At 44.2% G+C, this 20,739-nt stretch overlaps 1 protein-coding gene and 1 non-coding gene across 8 annotated transcripts in view; one reads left to right on the top strand and one right to left on the bottom strand.

Annotated features, from left to right (window-relative positions):
- Nucleotides 1-435: 435 nt before the first annotated feature.
- The window catches only part of UBP1 (upstream binding protein 1), a 64,949-nt gene continuing 44,645 nt past the window's right edge, over nucleotides 436-20,739 (top strand). For 4 of the 7 annotated variants that reach the window (XM_027957954.3, XM_060402768.1, XM_027957953.3 and 1 more), the window contains exons 1-2: nucleotides 657-783; nucleotides 17,948-18,099. In XM_027957954.3, the coding sequence (XP_027813755.1) occupies nucleotides 671-783; nucleotides 17,948-18,099 (265 nt within the window). In that variant the 5' untranslated portion in view covers nucleotides 657-670. Of the gene's footprint in view, nucleotides 784-13,794; nucleotides 14,091-17,947; nucleotides 18,100-20,739 lie in introns of all 7 variants that reach the window. The other 3 variants (XM_060402767.1, XM_060402766.1, XM_060402764.1) reach the window with 2 other exon arrangements.
- Nucleotides 9,409-9,515, bottom strand: LOC114109460 (U6 spliceosomal RNA). Its single transcript, XR_003586146.1, has one exon. It is a non-coding gene; the product is annotated as a U6 spliceosomal RNA (small nuclear RNA).

The following is a 20,739-nucleotide window of genomic DNA, read 5'->3' as shown; positions in this document are numbered from 1 at the left end:
CTGCCCTACGGTTCCTTCACAGCTAAGTGTCGGGAGTGCCGCGAAACCCCGGGCGGTGCGGGGCGGGCCTGGCCCGGGGCGAGCGCGGGGGCGGGGCCGCGGCCGGGGCGGGGCCGCGGGAGGCGGAAGCGGCGAGCGAGCTCGAGCCGGAGCCTTGTAGAAACCAGCCTTCGGGCCGGTGGTGCGGCGTCGGCGGGGTGGGCCGGGGCGGCGGGGCGCTCCAGCCGGGGCGGGCGGGCCGAGGGCCGGGGGTCGAGGCCGGTGCTAGGGTGACGGGCGGGCTGCGCTCCCGCTCCCGCGTGTTCCCGGGGAGGATGCGACCGGGGGCCTCGGGGCGGGGCGGGCGGCGGCAGCGGCGGCGCTAGCGCTAGCGGCGCAGGGGGTGGGCGGCGGCGGCGGCATGAGGCGCGGGGCCGGCGCCCGCGGGAGGGAGGCGCTGCCGGCGGCCCGGCCGCTCCCGCTGCAGCTGCTCGCCGGGCTGGCCGTGCCCTGCCCGCGCGGCCCCGGCTGTTCTCATCCCGGCCGCCGCCCGGGCCGCCGCTGGTGACCACTCGCCGCTCCGCCGGAGGCTTCACCCGCGCCCTTCCTCAGGACGCGCCCGCGGAGCCCCGGCCCCTGCGCCCCGCTCGCGGAGACCGCGCCGCGCGCCGGGCGGCGGCGAGGCCGGAAGATGGCCTGGGTGCTCAAGATGGACGAGGTGATAGAGTCCGGGCTGGTGCACGACTTCGACGCCAGCCTCTCGGGCATCGGGCAGGAGCTGGGCGCCGGCGCCTACAGCATGAGGTACCAGTGCCCGGGGGCGGGCGGGCGGAAGCCTCCGTCTCCTTGGGAGAGGCCTGCACGACCCTGGGCCTCTGCCCGCGCCATGGAGCCCCGCGGGCCTCTGCCCACCGCGGTGGCGGGCAACGGAGGGCGGCCCCGCAGGTTTCGGCCCCGCGGGCCGCTCCTGAGGACTACAGTTTTGCTGTAAAATACGCCCCGCTGTTATGATGACTCGAGTTGGGGGAAGGGGCTACCTCGCCTTGCAAATGATTTACAAGCCACTTAGAGCTGGAATAAGGTGTGCGAAATGGTAGGGCTTGTGTTGGGAAACACTCTCCAAGGTTTTGGTATCAGTTCCTACTCTGTTCTACATTGTAGTCTTTCCTGGTTACAAATTTTAATCTCTTGTTATTTCAATAGTAAGTATATCATAATTGGAAGTATCCGCATGGAAGAAATAGCACATTAACTTAGGTATTTTTTTAATTGTCTCAAGGTGAGGTTTTTTTCATTGGGGGGTAATACCCTCCGAGGCTGTTTCCGTTTGAACAAGGCTTTAGGATGCACTGATTGCACCACAAAAACAAAAGTTTGTTTAGTCTCTGCTCTCTGTACAAGCAGCCATTCATTTTGTTTAATTTTGAGAGGTTGAAACACATCTGAGCTTAGTCTCTTGCCTTGATCCTGAAGAAAATTCGCTTGTTTTTCCCTACCAGTTTGGTAGCTCTGTATTTTTATTTTGTAGCACTTTTTATGGAAAAACAGTTTGCATACTATACGTTCATCCGATTGAAGTGTAAACTTCAGTGGTTAGGCAGCTTTTCCTTAGTGCGAATTATGTGAGATTTTCCATAGATGGTCTTTAACGCCTGGTGTCTTGAAAGTGCTGTCCAATTTCTCACTGCAGCTCTAGGGAAAGAACAGGGAGAATGAAAAGGCAAGAAGAAAGACTTCTGGGTCAGAGCAGGTAGGGAGGCTTTTCAATCTTCAAGGGAAACTCTCGAGCTGAAAGGTGGAGATGGTTTGTAGGGTGTGGAAGCTCCTGGAGGAAAGCCTTAGGTCATCAGTCTGTGACCCTGACCTGATCTGTGCAGGTCTTCCTGAACTTGGCACTTCCTCTCTCTGCAGCTGTGCAGCCTGAGGGCTCTGGATGAGGTGGCTTATTTTCTAGAACAACTGTCTCAGTTGTTGAAGAAATTGAGCTGCTGAAAGTCATAGGGTCGCTCCTGTTGGCAGTTCTAGAGGCACTGATTCCCTAGTGGGAACACAAGCCATGCTGCTCCTGGAGACCCTGGACTTGCAGTCAAGGCAGAAGAGAGCAGGTGAGGCAAATTCAGTGTTTATTCTCAATTATGGTTAGTGAAGGTCTGCTGCTGAGAGCTTTGCTTATTGAGGGCTGTTGTGAGCTGTTATTGAGAGACTTCTTTATATTTCTAGAGTTCTGTTTGTTTCAGAACAAGGCCAACTAATGAACATTTTGTTTGTGGCCAAGAAAGAGAGTTTTGATATTAAACCTTTTTACTACCTTGTTCTTAATGTCTGACATCTTTGTAATTTTGTGTCTTTCAACAACACTTTCCACGGGGAAACTTTTTTCCAGTGATTGTCTTCAGTTAGTGGTTCCATGGTATATGTCTTTTACTCTGAATTTTCAAGTATCTTTGAAGGCAAATGCCACTTTTAAGGAATCTGTTTATTTTTTTGGATTTAATTGGATCCTCAAAATCTGAGAAGAGCCAGGAGACTACTTGCCTCTTGCAAATTCAAGGCCCTTCATTTGAAATGCAAACTTTGGCAGATTCCAAGATTGCCATGATCTAGAGAAGGTCTGAAGAAGACTTGGGGCTGTTGCAGACCTCCTTTGATGGCCCTTGTGCTTCCCTTGCCCGGCCCTGGAGCTGGGAGTGCCCAAGCCTCTCTGCTCTGCCGGGCAGTGGCCTCCTTAGACATCAGGGAAGCGGGACATGCCCGAGTTCTAGGGAAGTAAGGCTTGTGATTTTTGTCTGTTTCATTTCTTCTCTCAAGTTCAAGAAATAAACTTGAGGTGCTCAACTTGAAATTACTGGAAAAGCGACTTGTTGATACAAATTTGCTCTGGAGGCAACTTTCCATTTTTCTTTCAGAGTGAAGTCTGCTTACTGCCTGAGCTTTTTGAATGCTTAAATCAAGAGGTATTTCTAAATACTTCTTTTAGGAAATGATTGCTTCAGCTTTGGGGGAAGATAGCATGAAGGAAACCTGTGGTTTCTCTCAATAGTCTGACAGTTTTGAAATGTATGTTTGCATTAAACAATGTAGGCTGATAGTATTGGATTATGATGAGGCTAATTTCTGGTAAAATCGTTGCTTCTTCCCTTTTGTTTTCTACACTCCATTCTTCACTGTGTATTTTTCATCTGTATGTACCCAGTACCTCATTTGTGTATAAGGGATAGGCTGCTGCAGATTCTGTTTGAAAGGAGGCAGGTCATAAATATTTTTTAAAATCTAAGTTACAGTATCAGGCGTCTAGAGATGGTTAGAGACCTTAGAAGGCTAATAGGCCAGTCCTGTTCTTCCAAGTGAGTAAACCTAAGCTGGTAGATGTTAAAGTGATTGTCAGTGGCACTACCATTTCAAGAGAGGACTGAGTTTCCCCTCACTGAATGAAGGCTGAAACCCATTGTAACTTGAAATCTGGGTCATACATGTTCTGTGAAGTAAGGAGCAGATAACCAAAGGACTCAAAAAAGTAAAACTCAATAAAACTATTCTAGGAAGGTCTTTTGGGCCACCTGGTAATTTTCATTCCATCTTAAGGGTTCGCAAAAAATATATAATTTATAGTAAGTTAGTTTTCAAGATTTAAGGAGTAATCTGAAAATTTTTTTTAATGTGACTTCTTTATGTATAAAAATATTTTTGATACTAAATAATTCCCTTCCCAAAGGGCATTGGCCTGAGCTCTGTAAAACTTCACTATGGTTTAAATCTGTTTTGAAACAAAAGGTGTATTTTACATATAGTCTCAGTTGGGAGGTACATTTGTAGTTTATAAATAATTTGCTAAATCAAAATTGGTTTGAGATGAAGACAGATTTTCTATACTGATTAAAATGTTAAAAGGTCAGTTTATAGACCCTTGGAGGAAATGGGAAAATTTCAACTTTGTGATCAGTGTTAATAAAAGACTACTGAGGATATAGTTTGTTATGTAACTATTAATAGCTGATGGTTTTCTGTGGGTCTCATGCTAAAGCAGAATGTTCTTGAGTGGATGACATTTCTTGCAAGTATAGGAAATTCTCAGAATCAGTGAAATTTGAAAATTTTATTATGGTGGTACCTGAGACTACTTCCAGAATTGGGAATAATTTCTATAAAATTCCTCATTTCAAATTTCAGAAACTTTCTGGGTTTAATATTAAAAGAATCCAGTAAATTGTTGGTTAAAAAAATGTACTTCTGTTATAGTGTCCACATTGGACTTTATAATTAATAACTAAATTATAATCAAATTCACTTAATCAAATAAAATTTATTACTTTAAAGCAGGGATTGGCAAAGCTTTTCTATAAAAGGCCAGATAGCAAATATTTAAGGCTTTGTAGGCCAGAGGATCTCTGTCACTCTATTTTGTTTGTTTACAACCTTTTAAAAAATATAAAAGCCATTCTTAGGTCATGGTTGTACAAAAACAGGCCAGCTGGGTTTGGCCTTTGGGCTGTAGCTAGTTGACCCCTGCTCTAAAGGATAGATTCTAATAATATACTTTGATTGCCTTGGAGAAACATTTGCTGAGTATTGAAACCTTATATTCAAAAAGTAATATTTACGTAGACTAACCATTCACTCAACTAATTTATACATATCCTATTATTTGTCCATAGATTTCATTGTGTTCAATTTTTAAAATCAGGGTGGTCCCCTCGCTCCCCTAAGAGTAAGTTCAGCACAGTTTGTGTCCTTCGTTCAGTGTTGTTTGAAACTTGGTATTTTATTGATATGGTCTCATAATTTGATGTGTTTCATCCCAGTAACACTTGCCAGTTTGCCAGGACAACTTAAATGTTTACTTTTGGTGGAAAGGAAAAAAAGATGCTTGATCCTTTTTTTTGCTGTAGGTTCTGTCACTGAATTTAGAAGTTGTATCATTTTTGTTTTGCTTGCTTTGGAAATGGTTCTGTGCTGAATCTTGGTAGTAGAGTCTTGCTGTTTTAAACTTGTGAGTTTATTATTTGGATTTATAAGTTTAAAAGATAGTGTAGAGAGCTGACATCTACCCTTTACCCAGCATCTCCTACTTCCATAGTCAGAGTACAGTTTTCAAAACTGCCTTGGTACAGAACTGTTAACTGAAGAACAAAATTTTATTTGGATTTCAGTGGTTTTTTTTTTTTTTTTTTCTGTATTGCCTTTTTTCTAATCCATGTTCTGTGTAGGATCCCATATTGCAGTTATTTTTTATCTCCTTCAATGACAATCCCTCAGTCTTTCCTTCTCTTTTATGACTCTGATATTTATGATATGTAGTAACTAGAAATGTTACGTTTTCAAACATGTGACAGTTTTTTGAAGGCAAACATAGACTATACTTATGAATACTATTTGGCTTTCCAAGGCTCTTTGTCATTTCAACAGAATGATTTTGAGGAGAGTAGAGCCTTGTTGGTGTCATTTTATTATGGATTACTTTGTTTCAGTCTGTCTGAGTAGAATAGCATACTGTATGTTTTGTAGTCCATTCATAATCAGAAACTTTTACATTTTACTAATTTTATTTGAGAAAACAATTACAAACCATTATACATTATCACATATATTTTATGTGAAAACTTTTTTAAAATCAAACATGAAGAATAGCATTCTCTTATACTTGCAAGTTTATTTAATGTCTGGCATAGTAAAGCAGATGGATTCTCTTACCTGCTATTAGAGTATACTGTTTTGGTTGACATAATTGAAAAAAGTTCAGCCTCACATAGATATGTGGTTGGAAAAGGAGAGATTATTTTAATAGCCATTTCAGATCATTCTGGATATTCTTCTTTGATAGTATACCAGCATACCAGCATTTGACAAGAGGCAGTTTCTTGAAGTTGCAATGTGCAATCTGAAACTGTGTCAATGTACTTTTTATATTGTTACATTAGAATCAGTTGGTCTGTTTTGAACTTTGACTGGGTCTCTGAACCTGTATACTTTTAAATGTGCAAGTATTGGTCATTTGGAAAATAATGATTTCTTTTTTTTTTTTTTTTGAAAATAATGATTTCTTGAGTTTTGCAAATCTTTTCAATGTTCTCATTTTTCACTATGCAATACCAAAAAATCACATTCCTTAGTATCACCTCCATCTCATCAGAGAAAGCACGGAAGGAGGCTGCAGATTTTGTCATTGGCAACAAATGCTGTCATAGTTGTTTTTCTTGAAATAAAGGGCTCACTTTATTTTTGAGGAAATGTCTGTCAAATACTCAGAAATGAATAATCATAGTTTGTCAATTTTTAAGTAAAAATGATATTCTGTAAGAGAAGCTGCTTAATCCATTCACAGATCAGTTTCATAGAAACCTGTTCTTTAGAAAACCATTGCACTTAGGTGTGCAACAGAAATACGTTATACCTACCCAAGGACCAGTATTTAATAAAGTTAATGTTTTTATACAGTGACTGCTTGTGCAGCTTGGTGCTACCACGTTGACTGATGCCAAGGCACCTGCAGTTTCAACCACCATTGGTTTTGTGCAAATGTCGAGTGAAAAAGGCAAATAATGGTTTAGTATTATTCTGAGCATAGGTTTGACGTCCTGAACCACTGAAAATCTCAGGTTCTCCAGGATTCCACAACCATACGTTGAGAACCTCTCATCTAACATGTGCCTAGAGTGTGGATATTTAAAGTATTTTCTACTAAATTAAAAACAAACCCATTCTTAGAGTTCAGAGAGCCCCACAAAGGGAAGAAATAGGATTTGAAGTTGGGAGTCTGACCTCCACTTCTTTCCACGGCACCTGTTGGCTGCTCACCAGCGAATAACTAAGAAGTCTTCTCAAGGTGGAAGATGATCTTTCTGGATAGAAGGAAAATCACATGGGAATGCTGTAGTTTTTTTTCTTATTTTATCTTTCTTTTTTCCTCTCTCTCTCTCTCTCTCTCTCTCTCTCTCTCCTCCTCTGCAGGACCTTGCCAAACTTATTAGTTCTAATAATTTTAGGGGCTTAGTTATCCTAGTTGATATCTTTAAATAGTGATGGGTTCGTTTCTTCCTGTGTAATCCTTACATTTCATTTTCTTGGCTTAGTGTGGGGTAAGCCTTAGTTTTCACTGCAGTGTTGTCTAGAAACACCGAGAACTTGAGTCTTTAGTCTACTTACTGATTAGGGAGAATGCTTCCAAAGTTTCATAAATAGGTTGTCTCTGTTCCTAGCTGAGATTGAGCCTCCATTTTCTTTCTTCTTTCTTTCTTTCTTCTTCTTTTTTTTTTTTTGTTTGCCTGTCCTTTTAAAAAACATTAAGGCTGTATCAGCTTCCTGTGAGCTGGGTAACTTTCTTTTTATGGGCTAAATATTTTTGTGTGCTGTGCTGTGCTTACTCAGTCGTGTCTGGCTCTTTGTGACCCCATGGATCAGGCTCCTGGGTCCATGGGCTTCTCCAGGCAAGATTACTGGAGTGGGTTGCCATGTCCTCCAGGGGATCTTCCTGACCCAGGGATCAAACCCAGATCTCCTGCATTGCAGGCGGATTCTTTACCATCCGAGCATGGGACTTAATTTTTTCTCCAAAGTTTTATAAAGCATTTTATAAAGACAATCTGGATTAGATGATTTTATTTTATTTTTGCCTACATAGGTGTTTGCCTGTTTAAATTCACTTAATGGACATAGGAAATTCACAGTTTATCCTAGTTGCGGGACTTTTTCCCGGGATTCTTGTTTTTAACGATGCCTCCAATATTTGTGATCGCACCATGTCTCTCACGCCATGTGTTTCTTGTGTGTTTCCCTTCTCCCATGACCTATTTCAGAAGTTTGTCTATGTCTAGTATTTTGTAAGAAGTCAGATTTTGGCTTTGTTTTTCTTGATTGTGTTTTCTGTTTCATCTTTGTGGTTCTTTCCTGTTGTTCTGATTACTCTGATGATTTTCTGTCTTTAGTTAGGTGCTTTCTCCTTTGTTTTTGGTGTGCTTCTAGTCCATTCGTAGCTATATGTTTATCTGTAAGTTTCTCCCCCAGGTTTTGAAGGCAGCACCTTTGTTTCCATTCAGGTCCCTTCCCCCCACTTTTGGAGAGGTATTTACATCTTTCTTTATGTCTATTTCTGACTGTGCTGTGTGTGGGCTTTTCTCTGGTTGCCACAAGGGGGCCTACTGTCTAGCTGCAGTGTGCAGGCTGCTCTTGTCGTGGAGCAGGGGCCCTAGGGAGCTCGGGCCTCAGTAGTTGGGGCTCGTGGGGTTTAGCTGCCCTACGGCATGCAGGATCTTCCCAGACCAGGGATTGAACCTGTGTCCCCTGCAGTGGCAGGCAGGATTCTTAACCACTGGATCACCAGGGAAGCCTGTGTCTATTTTCTTGTTGTAGTCTTTTATATATTCTGGATACTAGCCTTGATTACACATAAATGTCACAGACAGCTCTCTTCTACTCCATGACACCTTCCCATTCTCTTTATGGTGGCTTTTAAACAGAAGGTCTTGATTGGGATATGGTCAGATTGACCAGCCTTTTTATTTACAGTCTTTCCCTGCTCTGAGGTCATAACAATACTCTTATAGTCTTCTCTGAAGGTTTATTACTTTACATATTACATCTAAGTTTACAATCTCTCTAGAGTTGGGGTTTTTTTTTTCCCCCTTCTGTTTTTGGTATTGTATGAGAGGAGGCCAGTTAGTTGCAGTTGTATGAGCCTGCTGCTGCTGCTAAGTCGCTTCAGTTATGTCCGACTCTGTGCGACCCCATAGATGGCAGCCTGCCAGGTTCCCCCGTCCCTGAGATTCTCCAGGCAAGAATACTGGAGTGGGTTGCCATTTCCTTCTCCAGTGCATGAAAATGAAAAGTGAAAGTGAAGTCGCTCAGTCGTGTCTGACTCTTAGTGACCCCATGGACTGCAGCCTACCAGGCTCCTCCATCCATGGGTTTTCCAGGCAAGAGTACTGGAGTGGGTTGCCATTGACTTCTCCAGTATGAGCCTGCAGTTTACTTGATATCTTTGAAAAGACTGTTTATTTCTCACCTCTTTTTTCCATTTGAGAATTTTTATTTATTTTTAAAAAGTTTATTTATTTTAACTGGAGGCTAATTACTTTACAATATTGTAGTGGTTTTTGCCATACGTTCACATGAATCCGCCACGGGTGTACATGTATTCCCCATCCTGAACCCCCATCCCTCGGGGTCATCCCAGTGCACCAGCCCTGAGCACCCTGTCTCATGCATCGAACCTGGACCAGTGATCCGCTTCACACATGGTAATACACACGTTTCAACGCCACCCTCTCAAATCATCCCCCTTCACCTTCTCCCCCAGAGTCCAAAAGACTGTTCTTTAAATCTGCATCTCTTGCTGTCTCGCATGTAGGGTCATCGTTGCCATCTTTATAAATTCCATATATATGCGCTGGTATACTGTACTGGTGTTTTTCTTTCTGGCTTACTTCACTCTGTATAAAAAGTATGGAATGCTTCCTGAATTTGTGTGTCATCCTTGCGCAGGGGCCATGCTAATCTTCTCTGTATCGTTCCAGTTTTAGTATATGTGCTGCCCAAATGAGCACTGTTTCTCACCTCTTTATACTGCCATTCTGTTATAAATCCAGTGCCCGTCAGTGTTCTAAAGCTGTTGTCCTGTTTGCAGATTCTGGGTTCTGTCCTTGTGTTCTTGGGAAATACCCAGCTAGATGATGGTTTGTCATTACACTCTTCAGTTTGATTTGTTGATACTCAGTTTAGGCTTTTTGCATCTATACTTATGGCTGACTTGAGCTTTTCACTTTCTTTTCTAGTTTTGTGTGTACCTAGTTTTGATGTCACAGTTGAATACGTCTTCATAAGGAATAAGGTTAATTCCTCGTTTTTTGTCCTGTTGAATAGTTTGTATAGGAGCTGCCCCTGAAAGTCCGGTAGAACTCCTCTGTGAGAGTTTTCTCTGGGGGGAAATTCTTAACCACATTACTTTTTTTTTTTTTAAGCCCTTTATGTCTTTATGATTTTATTTGCTTTGCCTGTGCTGGCTGTTTGGAGAAGGCATTGGCACCCCACTCCAGTACTCTTGCCTGGAAAATCCCATGGACGGAGGAGCCTCGTAGGCTGCAGTCCATGGGGTCGCTGAGAGTCGGACACGACTGAGCGACTTCACTTTCACTCTTCACTTTAATGCGCTGGAGAAGGCAATGGCAACCCACTCCAGTGTTCTTGCCTGGAGAATCCCAGGGACGGGGGAGCCTGGTGGGCTGCCGTCTCTGGGGCCGCACAGAGCCGGACACGACTGAAGCGACTTAGCAGCAGTGCTGGCTGTTAATGGCTTTGCGTGGTCTTTCCCCTGCTGTGGCCAGCAGGGCTGCCCCTCCCCGTGGTGCCTGGGCTTCCCCCTGTGGTGGCGTCTCTTGCTGAGGAGCACAGGCTCTGGGCATTGTGGCTCAGTAGCTGTGGCCAGCAGGAACTCAGTTGCTCTGCAGCTCGTGGGCTCTTTCCGGACCAGAGGTGGAGCCCGTGTCCTCTGCATTGACAGATTCTTATCCACTGTGCCACCAGGGAAGTCCCGTAAAGTTTTTTATGTCTTAAAGTTTTGGTGTTAACTTTTCTAGAAAATTGTTCATCTTATCCATATTTTCAGATATGTTGCTGTAGTTGTTAGTGATATTCTCATCTTACTGGTTTTTATATCATTAGTTACATCTTTTTTACTCATCTTTATTAGTGCCTTCTCTTTTTGATCAGTCTCTCCTAGACGTGTGTCTCACTTTTTAGGGCACACTGGACCAGTCCTTTTGTGTGCTTGACTCTTATTTTTTAGTTTTTGACAGTGCTGCATCTTTGTTGCCGTGAGGGCCTTTCTTGGGTTGCGGTGAGCAGGGGCTGCCCTCCAGCTGCACTGGTGCAGGCTCCTCATGGCGGCTGCTTTTGCAGAGCATGGACTCCAAGGCACGCGGGCTTCAGCAGTTTTGGCATTTCTGCTCAGTTGTTGCGGCATACAGGCTTAGTTGCTCCCCAGTATGTGGGATCTTCCCGGACCAGGAACCAGGACCTGGATTTTCTGCACTGGCAGTTGGGTTCTTTGAGCCAGGGAAGCCCGCTGCGCTTGGTTCTCGTTTGTCGGGACTAGGGGAAGTTCCAGATTTCTAGGACACTCCTTGCCCTGTGTTCGGCACGGTGCTCTGCATGTGCTCATTTCTGTAGCCAGCTCCCTATTCTGACCAGTTCCTAAAATTCTCCCACTTCACTCTCCGGAATTCTCAGTCTATCAGAAAAATCTCCCAGGAGGTCAGTGTTACAGATTGAATTGTGTGTCCCCCAAAAAGATATGTTGAAGTCCCAGGCACCATCACCCCCCCCACACACACAGTGCCTCAGAATGTGACCTTATTTGGAAATAAGGACTTCACAAAGGTAATCCAGTTAAAATGAGGTCATCAGGGTGGGCACTAGTTGAAGAGAACTGGTGTCCTTATAGAAAGGGGAAGTCTGGACCCACACAGACACACACACACACAGAGGGGATACAGAAGACACACAGGAAGAAGCTGGCCATGGGCCTGGAGTGCTGCACCTACGCGTGAGGAGCTCCCAGCGTCCGCCGCCAGACCCCAGAAGCTGTGAGAGAGGCCTTCCTTCCCAGTGCTCAGCCAGCACCTGGGTCCAGACTTCCGGCCCCTGAGCAGTGAGACAGGAAGCTGCTGCTGTTTTAAGCCTCTAGTTTCTGGTTCTTCGTGATGACAACCCTGGGAAACTAGTATAGCCAGCTTTGTCTCTTAATGCTGTCTTCCCCTACCCTGCTCTTGTGGAAACCTGCTATCTGAGGACCCTTCTCCCCTGATACCCTCGCAACTGCTGGGGGCTTATTTTCACAACCCTGCTCTTGCACTCTTGCCTGGAAAATCCCACAGATGGAGGAGCCTGTTGGGCTGCAGTCCATGGGGTCGCTGAGAGTCGGACACGACTGAGCAGCTTCACTTTCACTTTTTACTTTCATGCATTGGAGAAGGAAATGGCAACCCACTCCAGTGTTCTTGCCTGGAGAATCCCAGGGATGGTGGAGCCTGATGGGCTGCCGTCTATGGGGTCGCACAGAGTCGGACACGACTGAAGCGACTTAGCAGCAGCAGCAGCTCTTGCACCAGGAGCCTGGGGAGCGATCCTTCTGGCTTCTCACAGCTGCCTCCGGACTGTTCTGTCTCCCTCCTTTTCTGCAAGACCCCCAGCTTTGAATTTCACGCCACTGATTGTCACCAGGTCCTCAGTGATTGCAGTCATCTGGTTTGGGGGTCATTTCTTATTTTAAAAATTCAAGATCCTGGCTCACTGTCACAGTGAACACAACTAGTCTGTTCATTCATGGTGATTTCAGAAGATATTCAAATGGGCCTTCCAGCAGCCTGACGCTACCGTTCCTCGAGTATCTTTCTTACAGTGACATTATCTCAGCTACTCAATCCTGTGGTCATACATTAGACCTGGATTTACCCATCATGCGGCGCACCTGCAGTCTCAGATTCAGAGTTCACCTGCTGCCCCCTGCCCTTCACTCTCTCCCTCATTACCCTCCTTCTGCCATCATTGGACCCATTAGAATCTATTAATACAACCACTGCTCTCAGATCACAATTTCTCACCCTCTTGTAGAGGCTTCCCCAGTAGCTCAGTGGTAAAGAATCCATCCGCCTGCCAATGCAGGAAACTTGGGTTTGATCCCTGGGTCAGGAAGATCCCCTGGAGTAGGAAATCGCAACCCACTCCAGTATTCTTGCCTGGGAAATCCCATGGACAGAGGAGCCTGGGACAGTCCATAGGGTCGCAAAAAGTCAGACAGGACTAAGTGACTGAGCACGCACACACGTACCCTTTTGAGCTCCTGTTTTCTTCCCCAACCAGTTTAAATTTTCCTGGTCAATCGTTGTAGTTACTTGCCCACATATACCCTTGTTCTCTTGCCCCCTTTTGCTTTATTCCCCTGTCCTCTTTTTTAACACAACCGTAACCCCGCTTAAATCCGATGCTTCCTTAGGTAACAGAGGGTGGCTCTAAGGAAGCACACCACCTCCGCTCTCAAGCGCATCCCGTTGCTGGTTGGTGGTCTCACCTCTGTGCCCTCTCCCAGTCCCTCTCCAGCTCTGCTGAAGGATGGGGTGGCCCCATCTCAGACCCACAACTCTTCCTGCCAGGGCCTACTTTAAGTGGAATTTCCATACTTGGTACTTTACTGGAAAAATTGGACTTTTGAAATATGAACCCACATACTGGCTTACAAGTTTTTCTTGATGTACTTTTGGGTGCCGGTTCGAAAACTGCTTATCCTACTTCGGTTATTTTGGGTTCTTAAATCAGCCATTTAGTGTTATCTCATTGGTCCGGACTTGACTGGGCCTTTGTATCAGATCCTGCCTCTGCCCGTTCTTCCTCTTCTGACACTTCAGTATAAAATCTTCTCCCTTTCTCTCTTAACACCTCTTCGGCATTTTCTGTGCTGCCTTCCGGATAACTTTTTGTTTATGTTCCATTTTCCTTATATACTCTTCATTTCTGTGTAATCTTACTGTTAAATATTTGTTCTTTATTTCTTTAAACAAAGTAAGCTTAATTTTATCATATAGGTTCAGTAATTCTGGCATCTTGAAGTCTTTGGTGGGTACTGGTCTGTGTCCAGTCGGGAAAATAGAATGCACAGAGCTGTTTCAGGCAGAGAAGGGTTTAGTGGAATATTTGATTGTGAGAGCGCTAGAAGGCTTCAGGGAGAAGGGCTTGCTGTTGGAGGCATGGCTGCTGCTGCTGCCTTGAACTTTGCTGCAGCTGTGGTTGCCTGCCTCTGCTCTTTCCCACTCCCTCTTCATTTCCCTTCAGAGCAACCTAACAAGATTCCAGCTGTCAAGATGTCTTATCTGTGTAGTCTTCAGACCTCTAACCCTCTGCAGCAGAGTCGGGAAAGCGCTGAATGCCAGCAGACAGGATCTGGAACTGGGTATATGCCATCTGTTGTTTTTGCTGTTGGTTCTTGCGCCTAAAGTCGTGTTTGTCTTTGTGTGCTTGGATATTTTTGGATACTGGCATTTCAGGATTACGTGGAATAATTCGAATCCTTGTGTGTCTTTTCATTTGCTTGTCAGATCCCTGGGAGACCTACCTGCTTGGAATATGAGGTTACAAAATGAACTGAATACCAGAACTTTCCTTATGGCTCATCCTGGTGGAAATTATGATCTCAGATTGTCTGGAGAGCTGGCTTTTCACTTCAGCAGTGATTGACTATGAGTGCTGCAGTTCATTCATCAGTTGAGCAGATATTTGAGCCCCTTTGTGCCAGATGCTGGGTTTGAGTCTATGAAGAGAAACCAATCTGGGGGGTAGTTATACTTACGGGGGATACAAACGTAAGTCTGGTATAGTGTTGGAAAGTGAAATGCTTTGTGGAGAGCAGGAAAGGAGCAGCTGCGAGTACCCATGGAGGATTACAGTTGTCACTGAAAAGGTGACATTTGAATGCAGGGAGCCAGGAGGCCATCAGCAGAGTAGGGCCAGTGCAGAGGCCCCGGAGGAGTTGAGGAAGGAGGCTGGCGCGACTGAACCAGGTCCTTCCAGGGACCTTGGTTGCTAAAGTGAGGTGATGGAGAGAGTGCAAAGGAATGAAATGGTCCGACTTCTGTTTGAAGAGGCTCACTCTGGCTGCTGTGTTGGTTGGAATGCGTTGTCTTTCTAGTAAAGTAAAAAGTTGATTGGGAATGCATCAGCAGATGACCTCTACAGGTTTATGTTTATTCAGGAGTTTTTAGCACCTACCAAAAGCATAGAAAGCTATGGAAATACACGTATTAGTCACTTAGTCGTGTTCGACTCTTTTCAACCCAATGGACTGTAGCCCGCCTGGCTCCTTTGTCCGTGGGGATTCTCCGGGCAAGAACACTGTAGTGGGTAGCCAGCCCCTTCTTCAGGGGATCTTCTCAACCCAGGGATTGATCCTGGGTCTCCTGCATCGTAGGCAGTTCTTTACTGTCTGAGCTACCATAACCAAGGGAATATAATGGTGGTGGCCTTCTAGGATCTGAAGCAAATATAATTTTATTTACTGTATGTAGGAGTTTATTCGGAGAAGGCAGTGGCAACCCACTCCAGTACTCTTGCCTGGAAAATCCCATGGACAGAGGAGCCTGGAAGGCTGCAGTCGATGGGGTCGCTAAGAGTTTGGCACTACTGAGCAGCTTCACTTTAACTTTTCACTTTCATGCATTGGAGAAGGAAATGGCAACCCACTCCAGTGTTCTTGCGGAGAATCCCAGGGACGGGGGAGCCTAGTGGGCTGCCGTCTCTGGGGTCGCACAGAGTTGGACACGACTAAAGCGACCTAGCAGCAGCAGCAGCAGCAGCAGTAGTTTATTTATATATAAATAGCCAGTCTTCTGCAATCTGATGTCTTAAGTATGTAATGATCAACCAAGGCAGTTAGCATTAATATCTTAAAATTATTCTCCATTTCACTTTTTAGTATGATTAACTAAAGCATCTGACTTACAGCTCTCGTCTCATTTTTTTCCTTTCTCACCGAGAGAACTTTTTTTTTTCGTTTTGACCAAACTGCACAGCTTGTGGGATTTTAGGTACCTAACCAGGGATTGAACCCTGGTCCTTGGCAGTGAGAGCATGGAGTACTCCTAACCACTGGACCACCAGAAAATTCTCTCACCAAGAAAACTTTAAATAATTACATATATGTGAAATAGAATATATTTTTATTTTAATCTACTGTGGAGCTACTTTGACTGCTATAGTTTCATAAAGAGAGCTGCTCTGAGTCTTAACGTACCATTTGTAAATTCCCTGAAAAGTTTTTATATCTCTGTGTTCTAGAAGAGGGCTGGAGACCATTGCTAACTATGCGTTCCTCAGTTATACTTTTGACTCAGAAGTGTTTTGACATTTTCTAGGTATAAAATGAAGGAGAATTAGTGTGTAATTTAGTCCCTGAATAATCAGTCTGGTGCTTTAATAGAAATGTATGTGGGAAGAGGAAATACAGGGTTTCCCTTTCATTTCATTTATTTCCACATTTTTTTAAAAGTTGAATTTAATTAAAATGGGCCAGCCAGATATCTGTCAGTTAACAGCTCATAAGAACAAATAAGCAGTTCAGACAAGTCTTTGAGGTCCTTGTTATACTAGTTATTCATTTGGATATTTTACTTCTTATTGAGAAATGGATGTAGAAAAGTCATCAAGATATAAATGTACAGCTCAGCAAATTATCTTAAAAAAAAACACCCTACCCTTCACATGTTAATGGTGGAAATATAAAATGGTACAGCCACTTTAAAAAACAGTTTGGCGGCTGCTGCTGCTGCTAAGTCGCTTCAGTCGTATCTGACCCTGTGCGACTGCATAGACGGCAGCCCACCAGGCTCCCCCGTCCCTGGGATTCTCCAGGCAAGAACACTGGAGTGGGTTGCCATTTCCGTCTCCAATGCATGAAAGTGAAAAGTGAAAGTGAAGTCGCCCAGTCGTGTCCGACTCTTAGCGATCCCATGGACTGCAGCCCACCAGGCTCCTCTGTCCGTGGGATTTTCCAGGCAAGAGTACTGGAGTGGGGTGCCATTGCCTTCTCTGAACAGTTTGGCAGTTTCTTGAAAAGGTAGATACACGAGTTACCTTATGACCCGGTAATTCTACTTCTAGATATAAATCTAAAGGAATTAAACATGTCTACACAGAACATATACAAGTGTTCATAGGAGCATATTCGTTAATAACCAAAAAATGGAAACAAGTCAAAGGTCCATCGTCCGATGATGGATAATTAGCATATGGTATATTCATACAGTGTAACATCATTCGGCCATAGGAAGGAATGACGTACTATACATGCTACAACATGAATGGACCTTGAAAACACACTAAGTGTTAATAAAAGAAACCAGTCTCAAAAGGTCACGTGATTCTGTTTGCATTATATATCTGGAATAGGCAGGCTCATAGAGACAAGCAGGTCAGTGGTTGCTCGGGTGGTGGTGGGTAGGGTAGGGGTATAGAGAGTGGCTGCTAGGGGTATGAGAATTCTTTCTGAGGTGCTGAGAATGTCTTGGAATTAGATAGCAGTGAAGACTACATAACTCTGTGAAGATACTGAAAGCCACTGAATCATACACTTTATAAGGGTGAATTTTGTGGTATGTAAAAGATAGCCAATTTTTTTTTAAAGGCAAACCAAATTTATCCATGTGTGTTTAACCACCCAAGTTAACAGAATATAGACAGTACCCCAGCAGATCCCTGCCCCCCCCTCCTGATCAATGCTCCAAGTTATTCTTGGGGGTAAAAAATAGCAGCTGTTTACACTGCTACTGTTTGCTTCTCAGAAGAAGCCATTGTTTTAGACTGAGTGTGAAGCTTTGTGCTCTCAGCACTTGGCTAAGCCTAGCAGGGACCTTTTTATAAAGTACTATTTTAATCAAATGCTTCTTTGTAATTTCATGGTGCCAGGGTGACCTACCTTTCAAAACAGGTGGCTCCATACTCTTGCTCTTTTTAATAGAAATAATGAATTTCAAGTTTTTAAAGAATTTTTTGATATAATTTTTTTTTGAGTACCAGATATATTATTAGCCTGATCTCTTTATCCGTAGTTTGGACTTTATTAACTATTAAATACTGCTTAAATATTTCTCATTTTAATACTTCTGCCTAATTATAGCCACCCACTCCTCTCTCTCCCACTAGAGATATGGGTTATTGAAGCTATCTTTTGGAGGTGCCAAATTAGCATTAATAGTTACTTTATTCTACATATGGGGGGTGACTGAGCGGCATGCGGGATTTAGTTCCTTGACTGGGGATCCGAACCCTTGACCCCTGCAGTGGAAGTGCCAGACCCTCACCACTAGACCACAGGGAGGTCCCTTTTGATAATATCTGTGATCTTGAAATTTAAAAGAAACTGCCCTTAAATACTTCTATATGTTTTAAAGTAGTTTAAACCCCGAGTAAGGTCAGTGTTGCGTTTTCTTTGCAGCGATGTCTTGGCATTGCCCATTTTCAAGCAGGAAGATTCTAGCCTTCCGCTGGATGACGAGACCAAACACCCACCCTTCCAGTACGTGATGTGTGCCGCGACATCGCCCGCCGTGAAGCTGCACGACGAGACGCTCACGTACCTGAACCAAGGTCGGTATGGCCGCGCCGCGCTGATGTAAGGGTGCGAGGAGGTCCAAAATGGCCTTTTGGCATCGCAGCCTGGATTTGTGGCAATAATAGAAAATTAGATTCCTTCCCTCAGACAGCTTCAGTTAACAAAAATTGTAGAACGTTTTACTGTGCCCACAAAGCAGTAGTCTGGAAAGTGATTTCATAAAGAGGGCATGGACCAAGATGTGTTACAGGGTGTTTTCAAGACAAAATCCGAAGGAGAAGCAGGTAGGAAAGGATGTCAGTTATTTTTAGGAACATGGTTTCAGTGTGGAACCTGAGAATGAATCAGAAGTCCAGCTAGCAAGGGACTTGGTCTCCGGCGTGAAGCAGGTTTGTGCTGAGAATAGACTGCACCAAAGTGGAGTCTGTGGCTAAAATAAACTGTGTTAAATCTTGTTTCCGCTTAATGAGAATGCTGTGTTTTGCCGATTTGAAAGTGAGAGAGGGCAGAATAGAAAATAGAGATGTGGGGTGATTTACCATTAGAAAGAGGAAAGAATTTCTTTTTGAGGTGTGCTGAGCAGCTGGAGCACTGGCCAGTGACCTACCAGTGGTAACAAAAGTACTTGGTTAGACATGTGAGGGACTCATTTGTTGGACACCTGCATTGGTTGGGGACTGAAAGCCCGAGGGGCTCTGATTTTTTTGTTGTGTTAGTAATTCAATTGGCTGTGCTGGTTCTTTGTTGCTGCGCCGGCTTTTCTCTGGGTGCTGTGGGCAGGGGCTACTCCCTAGTGTGGTGCTCTGGCTCTCCCTGCAGCGGCTTCTCTTGCTGGGGAGCGCAGGCTATAGAGTGTTCAGGTCCAGGAGCTGTTGGTCCTCAGCTCGTCGGCACAGGCAAAGTAGTGGTGGAGCACGGGCTGAGTTGCCTTGTGGCATGTGAGATCTTCCTGGACCAAGCCTGTGTCTCCTGCATTGGCAGGCTTATTCTTTAGCCCTGAGCCAACAGGGAGGTCCTGGACTCTTGTTTTCAAAAAGAATTGAACATTTTTGTTGTTAGAAAAATAGTATATATTCATTGTAGAAAAATTGCACATGTCAAGGGATAAAGCTGAAACTGGACTTTAGTTGCATCCCCCTCAAGAAAAGAAATTACATCCTAGGTGTGTTTCTTTGTGTGTGTATCTATTTTATTACAGCAAAATGGGAATTAACATCTATTCACTTAAGAGTTGGGCTTCCTTGGTAGCTTAGCTGGTAAAGAGTCCACCTGCAATGTGGGAGACACCGGTTCAATTCCTGGGTTGGGAAGATGCCCTGGAGAAGGGTTAGGCTACCCACGCCAGCATTCTTGGGCTTCCCTGGCAGCTGAGCTGGTAAAGAATCCACCTGCAATGCAGGAGACCTGCGTTTGATCCCTCGGTTGGGAAGATCCCCTGGAGGAGGGAACAGCTACCCACTCCAGTATTCTGGCCTGAAGAATTCTATGGACTATATAGTCCATGGGGTCGCAAAGAGTCGAACACGACTGAGTGACTTTCACTTAAGGGTGTTTTGTGATTGCTTTTCTGTCAATAAATAAAATCTTTAATTTCCTCAAACTTGTGGAAAGAGCTATAGATTTTAGACTACTTTAGTTAGTGATTATTGTAAGATGTGGAAGAAAACTTTTTTTTAAGCTTCTGAATTTTCATTTGACATACAAATTTAGAATTCATGAGGTTTTTCTTCAGGTATTTCTAATTTGTAGCCCCTGGCGATACTCTTAATTTTGGTATTAATATTTTAGGATTTTGATGGGTAGGCATTCAATTATTGAAGACTTAAGTTTCATATTTGAAAGAACCGTAATAGTTTATGCACTAATCTATTTTAGACATGAAAAGATCAGCAGAGACAGTGTAGAGATTGAGGGCATTCATTATCGCTTCGTTTCTAATGAGAAAAAAGGAAGTAACTGGAATCTCTCTCACTTAGGGAAAAGTTGAATAAGTTAAGGTGCATGCTGTGGGGTGAATGAGTCCATGGAAACTCACCCTGCTATATAAAGAACCTCGGATGTGTCTGTCTTTGGGCCTGGCAGAGTATTCGTACCTTACGACTGTCATTATTAAACTGGATAAAGACATCTCACGTTGCTAGAAGTTGCAGCCCACCATCTGTAGTGATAAAGTATTAGACCTGCATTCGCTGAGTGTTTACTGCACACGCAGCAGTGTACTAAATACTACGTATGCATTGTCTCACTCCCACAATAACCCAGGGAGTGTTGCTGATCCATTACAGATTTTCAAAGCTGAAGCGTAGAGCGGTTGATAAACTCGCTCAGTGTTAGTTTGATCAAGCTTAGATTTAAGCCGATAAATTGTTTATTACTTAAATGGTTGTTAATATTGAAGTATCTGTAGTAGTGTGCACAAGTATTTGTAGCATGGCATGCGATACCTTGGTTCCCTGACCAGGGATGGAATCTCTGCCTCCTTCAGTGGAAGCTCAGGCCCCTAACCACTGGCCCACTAAGGGAGTTAGTTCCCCACAAGTCTTAAATGTGTAAGTCAGTTAATTTATACATAGTTTATTCCCTCAAAAATACCGCCTCTGTCCAGTATTTCCATGACCCTAGCAGGCTTCCTTCTGTTCTCCTAGCTGACACCTGAGGTTGACCATAATCCATGT

The sequence above is a fragment of the Ovis aries genome, chromosome 19, assembly GCF_016772045.2.
Source record: "Ovis aries strain OAR_USU_Benz2616 breed Rambouillet chromosome 19, ARS-UI_Ramb_v3.0, whole genome shotgun sequence".
Taxonomy (NCBI): Eukaryota; Metazoa; Chordata; class Mammalia; order Artiodactyla; family Bovidae; genus Ovis; species Ovis aries.
The sequence above is the reverse complement of the archived record's forward strand: the minus strand, read 5'-3'. Positions and strand labels throughout refer to the sequence as shown.